This window comes from Trematomus bernacchii, unplaced genomic scaffold, assembly GCF_902827165.1.
Source record: "Trematomus bernacchii unplaced genomic scaffold, fTreBer1.1, whole genome shotgun sequence".
NCBI lineage: Eukaryota > Metazoa > Chordata > Actinopteri > Perciformes > Nototheniidae > Trematomus > Trematomus bernacchii.
In genome coordinates, this window is record NW_022987821.1 from 8,300,112 (window position 1) to 8,311,572 (window position 11,461).

At 40.8% G+C, this 11,461-nt stretch overlaps 2 protein-coding genes across 3 annotated transcripts; one reads left to right on the forward strand and one right to left on the reverse strand.

The window, feature by feature from the left end:
• Positions 1 to 1,152: 1,152 nt before the first annotated feature.
• Positions 1,153 to 2,663, reverse strand: LOC117499203 (protein starmaker-like). 2 transcript variants are annotated; one of them, XM_034151581.1, is made up of 4 exons: positions 2,576 to 2,663; positions 2,160 to 2,287; positions 1,577 to 2,084; positions 1,153 to 1,345 (listed from the first exon to the last, which is right to left on the reverse strand). In XM_034151581.1, exons 1-3 carry the CDS (start codon positions 2,595 to 2,597, stop codon positions 1,584 to 1,586), a joined length of 651 nt encoding a protein of 216 aa, XP_034007472.1. In that variant the 5' UTR covers positions 2,598 to 2,663; the 3' UTR covers positions 1,153 to 1,345; positions 1,577 to 1,583. The 2 variants fall into 2 exon arrangements, with proteins under 2 accessions (XP_034007472.1, XP_034007471.1); XM_034151580.1 differs by having other exon boundaries at positions 1,577 to 2,287.
• Positions 2,664 to 6,436: 3,773 nt separating this feature from the next.
• LOC117499199 (growth/differentiation factor 8-like) lies at positions 6,437 to 9,064 on the forward strand. Its single transcript, XM_034151569.1, has 3 exons — positions 6,437 to 6,910; positions 7,771 to 8,141; positions 8,417 to 9,064. Exons 1-3 carry the CDS (start codon positions 6,583 to 6,585, stop codon positions 8,795 to 8,797), a joined length of 1,080 nt encoding a protein of 359 aa, XP_034007460.1. The 5' UTR covers positions 6,437 to 6,582; the 3' UTR covers positions 8,798 to 9,064.
• The last annotated feature ends 2,397 nt before the right edge of the window (positions 9,065 to 11,461 follow it).

An 11,461-nucleotide genomic window follows, 5' to 3' on the forward strand; every position in this document is an offset into this window, starting at 1 on the left:
GTAGGACCATACCTATATAAGGCATATTTATACTTTTTGTTTTTCAAAATACCAAACAGATCAGGCATTTTAGCCATGCCTCATTTTGCTCAATTTGAAATTTGTTTGTAAGGGCAGATTCTGTGAGAACAGCACCATCTACAGGCCTGGCATATGTACTACAGCGTCTCCAGCGCTTTCGAACGGCAATGGCCGTGGCTGTCTCCTCCTGATTGGTGGAGTTGGCCCAATAGCCGTAGCGCCACCGTCCTGACGTCAGGACAGTGTTCAAATCTGGATCAGTTTTTATCAGATCCGTTGCAGCCCCTTTTTTAGAGATTTGGGTATGGAGGAAAATAGAGAGGGTTGTGTTTTCTGACACTTGGTGAGTTCCCTGGAACACCGGGGACACATATTCATGTATAAAAGACGTACAAAAGTGCATTTTGCATGATAGGTCCCCTTTAAACATATTTTTTTGGATAAGGATCCTCCCCCTCATATAAAAATGAGTTTTTTTAGAAAGAACAGTTTTCACATCAAGGTGTTTGTGGTGCAATTGTAGGACATACTTAAAGGTGGCCTACCTGCCTGTCAGCCTTCCATCTGTGCTCAAACTTATCTCGTGCCCTCATTGGTCATGTGCGCGTTCGTGTGTGATGGAGGAGGGGCTCTGTGAGGAAGTGGCAGATTTTTTCCGGCTGTGTATTTTCAAATTTTAGCACACTCGAGCCGGTTTCTCCAAAATTACCTACCCCACCTTTAATTGACTGTTTGCACTATGACTTGTTTTATTTCCTTTTTAAACATTTTCTTTGACTAAATCTACCAGGGTTACTATACTGCAAATGCAAATAAATATGAATGTAATGGATGTTTGTTGATGTGCAAAAAGGTCACAGGTTTTCTCTCACAGTTTGATGCATCAGGACCAAAACGTTTTCACACAGTCAGAACAAAGGCATTTTTTCAATAATTGCTGGGTGTGTATTACATAAGGACAAACTGATGATTAGATCATTATCTTTGAAATGTTTGTGACTCATTCACACTGTGTTACCTGAGGCGCAGGAGGCGGAGCCACACCTGTCGTCCTAACTCACTCTCGCTCCACCCAAAGGTGTTGGTTGCATCCCAAAACTGACTTAGCCATAACAAAAACAGTAGTTCGTACACCTTAAATGTCTTTATTTATCTTTATTATGCATTAAAGTTTCCAGAAAACTCACATTTCAGCCCTAAACATAAATTGCTTGAGGAAATACATATGTCTATTGTTTTAATTCATGTGCAGAAATACAGCTTTTTCTTTGCACAGCGACAGGTGGAGATTCACATGACATGTTGTGGACTGGGTGTCTGCTGCCTGCAAGAGAAAAACAGACAATTGTTTAATACTTTTAACAGAGAGAACATGGTTTATCTGCTCATCTAGGCATGCATATTTAAAGGGTGTTATTTATCAGGACTGTTTGGATTGATCAGATTTGACAGTGTGATACAACATTTGAGACTACATTTATTCAGCTCTGCCAATGACCATGACATTTCTGATGAACAAAACCATAGTATTTCATTTTGTATGATTGTATCTCACCTGTATTCTACTTGCATCCTCCATGCCCATGACCATGACCGTGCCCATGACCGTGCCCACGGCCATGCCCACGCCCATGTTTGTGACCATGTTTGTGACCATGTTTGTGCTTGCGACGGCCTCCGTGCCCATCATCACTGCTGCTGCCGCTGCTGCTTTCGCTGCCACTTCCACTTCCACTGCCGCTTCCACTGCCACAACCTTGTTCTCTGCGTTTTATACGTTCTTGCCTACGTTCAGCACGACGACGTCTGCGGCGTTCCTTCTCCTCATCATCATCCTTATCACGGCATCCGTGGCGATCTTTGTCGTCATCATCCTTATCACGTCTGTGGCGTTGCTTCTCGTCACCATCCTTATCACGGCATCCGTGGCGATCCTTGTCGTCATCATCCTTATCACGGTGTCTTTGGCGATCCTTGTCGTCATCATCCTTATCACGTCTGTGGCGTTGCTTCTCGTCATCATCCTTATCACGGCATCCGTGGCGATCCTTGTCGTCATCATCCTTATCACGGTGTCTTTGGCGATCCTTGTCGTCATCATCCTTATCACGTCTGTGGCGTTGCTTCTCGTCATCATCCTTATCACGGGATCTTTGGCGATCCTTGTCATCCTTCTTGTCCTTCTGTTGATCGCAACCATGATCCTTGTCTCCACCCGCTACGAGGGCATCGTCCAGGTCGAAGTTGTAGCCCGACGGGTGTTCATCTGTTCAACAATCAGAATAACACAAAGAGATGCATTTCAAACACTGAGCTACAACTCCTAGACAAAGGACTCTGTATAATTGTATTTTTTGACAGCATGAGTGAGGGTAAAATGACATTACATTCAACATTTCATGACACCAAGAAATTAATTGGCAACAAAATGTGACTTAAATGAGATAGTACCAATTAATACTTCATCCCCACTCATGTTTTCAAAACAAACAAACACCCTAGACAAAGGACTCAACAAGATTTAACAAGAACCTTTGACTTTGGTCAATCTTACCTTGGTTGGTACCTGAGAACATTTTCTGTCGTTGATGTCTCTCTTTGTGGCAGAAAGTTTCTGTGACACAGAGCTAAATAAAAACACAGGGAAGTGCATTTAGGTTAAACCAGTTCGACTGGAAATGAAAAGGTGTGGCCAAACAAAATGCATTCCTCTTAGTGTTATAACACAACATCATATAACACATATACACAAGTTTCTTCACTTACTTATATGTCTAGAACACAAATATCTGTTTAAATCCTGCATGTTTACATATTATTACAATAAGTAATATTTTATTTTACTGTACAGTATTTCGTTTTTCATTCTGTTATCGGATTCTATTTTAAATATGTATAATAGGTCACTGGAACTGCGGCTGCTTTTAAAAAAAGATGGCCTGCAGCCAGGAGACCTGCTGGTGTGATCACCGGAAGTGCCGAAATAAGGTAAATGATCTAATGATAAGATATATTTTTTTAAATAACGAAAGAGAGGAAACAATCCGTAAATATTTAAAAAATGTAATATTTGTATATAGGACTGTTTATAATCAATCTGTGTTGAGTCAAACCAATCTGGATTGATAAACTGATTCAAAAATTCAGGGTCATCGATGGAAATAAAACTTCCATACATATCCTCTTCAAGATCTTTGTATTTAGTAAAAAAAATTAAATAACAATTACTGGATTATTATACTAGTATTTATTACAATGTAGAATAATAATATTAAATGTGAGTCAATTTAAAGAAATACTGGAATAAACCATAATAACCTGATACTAGTTTAAATGTAATTTGGCATTCATTTGCCACACACATGTTTCTTCTGTTCACTCACATTTTGTCTTTCATTGTAAATAAAATGCTTTGATTGTTTTCATGAAAACATAATTTTTCTAAAATTGTATTCTCATTTTAGATCCCACTTCAAGCAGCCCATGAAGACGGGGTTTAATGTGATGGATGATTTTGACTTTGTTTTTAAAAATAAACAGTTTCTTTTTGTCTGAATGGGTACCAGTGTTTATTTCCTCATCAAAGAATTTATTTCTATTCGTTTGTCCCCTACATTGTTTGGTTTCACATTGCTATTTCTTACTGCACATTTGAAGTGGAATTCTTTTTTGACATTAAAGGGGACCTATCATGCAAAATGCACTTGTGTACGTCTTTTATACATGAATATGTGTCCCCGGTGTTCCAGGGAACTCACCAAGTGTCAGAAAACACAACCCTCTCTATTTTCCTCCATACCCAAATCTCTAAAAAAGGGGCTGCAACGGATCTGATAAAAACTGATCCAGATTTGAACACTGTCCTGACGTCAGGACGGTGGCGCTACGGCTATTGGGCCAACTCCACCAATCAGGAGGAGACAGCCACGGCCATTGGCGTTCGAAAGCGCTGGAGACGCTGTAGTACATATGCCAGGCCTGTAGGTGGTGCTGTTCTCACTGAATCAGCCCTTGCTAAAACAGAGCTATAAATTGTCAAATTGAGCGAAATGAGGCATGGCTAAAATGCATGATCTGTTTGGTATTTTGAAAAAAAAAAGGTATAAATATGCCTTATATAGGTATGGTCCTACACTATATTATTCAAATATAGCATGATAGGTCCACTTTAAATACAAATCTTTAATGGAAACACTGCATTTATATTCTGATCTCAATGTGCACTATGCTAAGGTTAGGGTCCGATACTTTGAGACAAGAACTTTCTTTTAAAAGTGTTGCCCAATATTGATTGGTTCCACTTTTTTCAAATGTTTAATTATTTGCTTCTGTTTGGTTTTATAATTTGTGTAATAAAACATTTGGGATGTAGAAGTATTCATTCTAAAGCATGAGTATAAAAAGGTTTATTATTTGGTGACCTTTTGACCAACATATATGAAGATATCGGAAGAAATTCTGTTAAACTTTGTCCAAATAAACAAAAACATATTCCCTGATAGTACGGTTTAGGAATGCGTTTAAGAGGGAAGAGATTATCAGGCCTCTGAAAACATTTTGATAAATACAGAAACAATTCCTCAGATCTCGGGTCAGAGGTGGGAGAAGTACTCAGATCTGTACTTGAGTAGAAGTATTCAGATATTGTACTTGAGTAGAAGTACTCAGATATTGTACTTGAGCAAAAATAGAAGCACTCAGATCTTGTACTTGAGTAAAAGTAGAAGTACTCAGATCTTGTACTTGAGTAAAAGTAGAAGCACTCAGATCTTGTACTTGAGTAAAAGTAGAAGTACCAGAGTGTAGGAATACTCTGTTACAGCAAAAGTCCTGCATTCAAAATGTTCCTCAAGTGAAAGTATAAAAGTATTATCATCAAAATATAGTGAAAGTAGCGACAGCAAAAGTAGTGATTGTGCAGATTGGTCCATTTCAAAATAATATATATGATATGTTTTATAATGATTGATCATGAAAGTGTTCTCAAAGCTGGTAAAGGTGCAGCTAGTTTGAATGACTTTGTATACTGCAGGGTAGCTTGTGAATTTACTCCAGGTGAAACTAAAGTCTGATTTAACACTTGGTTATATTGTTTTTCATTAATCTATATCTGCAAATTAACTAAAGGTAATCCGTAAATGTAGCGGAATAAAAGTACACTATTTACCTCTGAATTGTAGTGGAGTAGAAGTACAAAGTAGCATAAAATGGAAATACCATACTAAAGTACAAGTACCTCAAGAAAACCTGTGACCTTTTTGCACATCAACAAACATCCATTCATAATTATTTGCATTTGCAGTATAGTAGTTTTGTTCATGCCAACAAATGTTAGCATGTTCCAGCATGGTAAACAACCTAAGTTAGCTTGCATCAAAATAATCACATGTTTTTTGTTTGACAAAGTTATATTTGCATAATACATGTTTGACTGTCATACAAACAAATGACTTCTGTGTTGCAATGCTTAGGAATGAGCACCAACTCCAAACTAAATCACATGTTGTGGACGGAGAGTCTACATTCCTGCAGCATTTCAGGAGTATTTTCAACATGCACTTGACATTTAAACATCTTGACATCACACTTTAACTTCATGTAGAAAACTATTAAGTTCATATTGTATATTCACACTCAGAATCAATGAAAGGCAACTCTTTGTATTGAATCTCCATCTGCCAGCAGATCTGCAGAGCCTGAGCGACGATATCCTCTGACATCTTCTGAGCGTAATCCTGTATCTGTTTGCTGACTGGATGAAGGTTTAACGATGAACCATCAGCTGGAGTCTCCTCTGAACATTTTCCCTCCTCTAGGTCCTTTAAAAACACTTCTGTTTCATCCTCCTCCTGTTGAACGATGTCCGTATCCTTCTGTTGCTCCAAACAGAGAAGAATCTGGACACTTTACATCCCATTTCAACGGCATCTGAAGTTCATTTCCATGACTGAAGAAGGGGGTTAGGGGTTTCCCTAAAAAAAAAAAACATACATTTCATTACCTAAAATGTTCTGTTTGGCCATCAAAAATAAAAGGAGTTTGTAAAAAACCTCTATCAAGGTCAACTGTGTCCAATAACTACAAAATAAAAGGCATCCGTAGTCTGAAAACATTGTTAAAAAGGCACAAAAGTCCCCATTTTGAAATAGAACAAATCCAGTAAACAACCTGAAATATTGAGGTGATATTTGAATGTTTACCCTCTGTGATGCAGCTCCTCTCTGGACTCCCTGCAGGTTCATTTGATGTTTGGACAGCCTTCAGAGTGGCTGAGACACAGGCAGCTGAACCTGTTCACTCCTCATGAAGGTGGGTGGGAGGAGCAGCAGATAACACCCAAAACATAAAAGGATAATAAAGAAGCGTCTTTGAGCAGTATGAAAGCGCTATAAAAATCAAACACAATATTTGGCTTCAAAGAATAGTGTCAGTGTGATGCTACCTCTTTAAATCTCCCTTTTGATTAAAAAAAACACCTCACAGCCAATCGTAAAGTCCTGAGTCCTGAGGACAGACTCATATCAGGCAGCGTCACTGCACCGACCCCTTCTTCCCTGCAGGATGCTCCTCTTTCTGGGCCTGGCTTTCTTCCTCTCTGCGAGTTGTTCCATGGAGATGAACCAGACCTCCAAGATACTGGTGCAAGGTGGAGAGCAGTGTTCTGCCTGTGACTTCCGGGAGCACAGCAAGCAGATGAGGCTCCACAGCATCAAGTCCCAGATCCTGAGTATCCTGAGACTCGAACAGGCTCCCAACATCAGCCGGGACATGATCCGCCAGCTGCTGCCCAAAGCGCCGCCTCTGACGCAGATCCTGGACCAGTACGACCCGCGCGTGGAGGAAGAGGAGCACGCCACCACGGAGACCATCATCACCATGGCCACTAAGCGTAACTAAACCAAACATATCTGTCATTTTTATACGTCTTTTTTTGTTCTACACCTCCACTGAACGCCGTAAGTAAAACAAAAAGAATAATCCATGCGTAAATCCTGTGCGTAAAGTTTGTTTCCAAGTAGAAAAAACGGGACAGTTAAGCCGTAAATGACCATGAAGACGTGCGTAATTATGCTTTTCCCGACTATCAAATATTATAATCACTTTCAAAGTCTAATTTGTGACCTTTAATTAAAAAATACTGACAGCATTGTAGTTTCAGGGAGATGTTGGAACTTAAAAACTCAATAAAACAAACATACATATTTCTGCAATTTAAAAACGTTCATGACAAAAGCTTTTATGACAAATGTTCATGCCAGTAGTGTGAGAAGATTCATATTTTGCACTGTGTAAAAGTGACTATATTTAAGAGTGAAAAAGTCAAATGAGTCTTCTATTAGATGAAGATGAGTGAAAACGTTTAATTACTTTACAGCAAATGGTAACATGCTGTGGCAATATTGGTCATGTGAAACAATAGATAAGTAATTGTATTATTTGAATCCTACAACAGTAACAGTAGAGGAAAGGTCATAGGGTCAGGAAGAACTTTATTCTGTAAATTATAAATACTGTGAACACATTTGAGGGAAATTACTACAACATAATATGGAAAAGACTGTCGATCCGAAAGGAAAGGAAAGGTCAGGGGGTCACTAAAATAAATGGGGATTCATCCTCATTTTGGACAAACCAGAAAACAATTCAGGATGGTGGGAAACGGTATTTCCATCTCTCTGTCTGTACACACAAACTGAAAGATTGTCAATAAAGTTGACTTTGACTTTGACTAATATACATTTCCTCCAGCTAATCCCATGGACCTGGAGGAGTTGTCCTCTTGTTGTCTGTTCAGCCTCAGTCCGAAGATCCAACCCAAGAACATCCTGCGCGCTCAGCTGTGGGTTCACCTGCGTCCGGCCGACACAGTGACCACCATCTTCTTGCAGATCTCCCACCTCAAACCGGGGAAGGAGGGAAACAACACGCGAGTGCGAGTCCGCTCCCTGAAGATCGAGGCTGACGCCGGCGCCGGATCCTGGCAAAGCATCGACATCAAATCTCTGCTTCAGGCCTGGCTGCGCCAACCGGAGAGCAACTACAGCATCGAGATCAACGCCTTCGACTCCACCGGAGAAGATCTGGCCGTCACATCAGCGGAGCCTGGAGAGGAAGGGCTGGTGAGTGTACCAAGACATATTCACTTATACTTAAAAAGCACTTTGATTCTGGAATTTTATGAAGATCCAAATTAAGTTTGATTTTCAATAATCGCGGATTTAGTCGACCGAAAGCCATGTGGGGTCAAAACCAAAGTGCTGACCTAATGATCCCGCACACACTAGTCTGTGTTGGATGTGGTGTGTGAACTAATGTTTGGCTAACTGCTTTACATGGCACTATGCAAGTGGTTTTTCTGTTGCATTGCCTGCACATATTTCCAACTCTCTTCCAGCAACCGTTCATTGAAGTGAAGATCCTCGACAACCCGAAGAGATCCCGCCGTGATTCCAGCCTCAACTGCGACGAGGATTCTTCAGAAACTCGCTGCTGCCTCTACCCGCTCACCGTGGACTTCGAGGAGTTCGGCTGGGACTGGATCATTGCGCCCAAACGCTACCGGGCCAACTACTGCTCCGGGGAATGTGAGTTCATGCACCTGCAGCAGTACCCGCATGCACACCTGGTGAACAAAGCCAACCCTCGAGGCTCCGCGGGACCCTGCTGCACGCCCACCAAGATGTCGGCCATCAACATGCTCTACTTCAACCGCAAAGAGCAGATCATCTACGGAAAGATCCCGTCGATGGTGGTCGACCACTGCGGATGTTCCTGAGGGAAACCTGCAGGAGGAAAGCATGGAGATAGAAGGAGTATTTACACATACAACCACTGCCCAAAAGAACATAAGGACTACAGACCAATAGCCCTTACCTCAGTCATTATGAAATCATTAGAAATCATTCTTCTCTGTTTTCTTATCAGTATAACAAAAGACAAACTTCATCCATACCAATTTGCATATAAGCTAGTTCAGTCAGACAACTCACGTGTTTCTTTAACATGTTTATTAGAAGCAGCATACAGTTGAGTTTGGCGTCTAGGCTCGGGCCTCATCACTCCACAGATATACATAGCACGATGAGTGATGATTAAATAACTAACCCCCCCGAGCCTACAGGTGGAAGCTGGGGTGGAAGCTGGGGTGGAAGCTGGGGTGGAAGCTGGGGTGGAAGCTGGGGTGGTGGTGGGGTGGAAGCTGGGGTGGAAGCTGGGGTGGAAGCTGGGGTGGAAGCTGGGGTGGAAGCTGGGGTGGTGGTGGGGTGGAAGCTGGGGTGGTGGTGGGGTGGAAGCTGGCGTGGAAGCTGGGGTGGAAGCTGGGGTGGAAGCTGGGGTGGTGGTGGGGCAGGCAAGCAGCAGCGACGTGGAAGTAGCTGCAGCAATAGCAGTAGCAAGCAATGCATGGAGAGAGATCTGGCAGGTTCAATAGAGCTGCATATTAAGGAGACTCTGTTTGGTTGGCTGTAGAGTGGCAAGGGGCGTTATGTATGAATGCAGCATAAGTGCTCGAGTTGACTGCCTGAACTAGCTCGCAGGCTTCGCCCCATTTGTGTTACCGAAGAAGCTGTTGCTACTCTTGTTCATATCACTAAACATTTAGATAAGGACAGGACTTTTTTTTATTTTCATATTGTGTGCTTTTACCTAACCACAACGAGTTGCCGCTTTACAAAATATAGTTACTCTCATGTTTATGTTATGCAAAATCTTGTGTTTTTATTAACTGTCCACTGGTGGGTGCACATTTGAATGCACACGAAGTGAAGTATCCCTGCTGCTTCGTGTCCTCATGTCTTACGAAAGCCTGTCCTGATTTGAGCCTTGACCAGAGCAAACCCTGCAGGACTTCTTCCATGTGCGCCCTTTATTTTGAAAAACATTAACCTAATGGCCGAGCTTACATTGACCTTTCCCTTCCCAAAGCTTGTCTGCAAACTCCTCCTGTGATCTGTTTGAGAGCTTAACGGGGATAGGCAGAGAGTTCTAAGAAATGTTTTTAACCTGAACAGCACAATGAAAACCTCGGAAATCAAACACAGTTCTTATCACTGGGTTGCATCAAACATTTTCCTTCTTCTGTGCATTTTTGCAATTTCTCTTCTTCATGTTCCCTAGCTTGCATGCACTACACATTTAGAGGATAAAGAGTGGATGGATACTGGATTGAAAAGCAGTATTTCAGTGCCTTCAAAGTGACGGAATTGGGATGAGAAGTGCACCATTTAACCTTTTTAGTGATGTCAAAGTATACTGACACACCCTTTGTGTACAATTCTACATCACTGCAGCAGGATGAGATGCTGAACCACAAGAGGTCAGCAAAAGCAACATTTAAGGTGATGCAAGACATTAAAATGAATGCTATTAGAGCCAATGCTACAAAGGACCTCCTCATATACACAAACATTGATTTGCATGGCTCTAACCCAAAAGAAGACCTTTAACTTTCACCCTAATGGAAGAAATTATAACCAGCGTTTAAGTGGATGTTGTGTGCTGTAGTGTGCAAACAGTCGGGGAAGTTTTCATCTGGATCCATCTGCCAATTTCAATGTGAGCGCAGAAACTGTGATCTCAGAGGGAGGCTTGAACACAATCCGAAGCCATGTGCAGATGTCCTGAATGTTGTTGTTCTTCACGGGGCTTTCTGACCCAAAAGTCTTTGTTCTTCTGCCGATGGAACAGCACGTCCACGGATAACAGCGAACACAATGTACAAGATATCTGGTGCATATAAGATAAGATGAGATAAGGTACTTTATTGATCACAATTTGGGAAATGTTTGACACAATATAACGCCGGATATTATTTACATTAAGAGTGTAAATGTGTCCAAAGAGAAGCTATGGAGCAGTGAGTTCTCGAATATTGGTTTGCTTACCTGCTGAAAAAGGCAGATTTATCCTATGTGTATTGTTTCATTATGCTCATCTCTATAGGTTATAGCTTTCATTAAATAAGGCACATTTACTAGAAGATATGCATTGAAAAAGCCCTGAATTATTACACTTATGAGTCTCATAAACAAAGATTTACTGTAGGATTCACATTGTTCACTGTGATTGCAGATTTATTTCAAGGTTGTTAGGTTTATGAAAGATGATTTTCTCACAAAATAATCCTGAGAAACTGTGTAGACCTGTTTTTTGTAATGTTCTTCCAATAATTATTGCTGTAAAAATGTTATTTATATCTGCTGCCAAGTGGCGCCATTATTAATTGTTTCCAAATTGAGAAAGAACATGACCTTCATGACCTGTGTGCTTTATATATTTCTACATGCATGATCATAAATGTACTTTAAATATTGAAACAGTGGAGGAATTAACACATAGCCTATGCATGATAACTACTTTTTTATTATCACATATTTAACCGTGTTTTGATGACCATACTAACAGGCTTGGATGCATTTGTACATTTCTATGTATGTTCAGT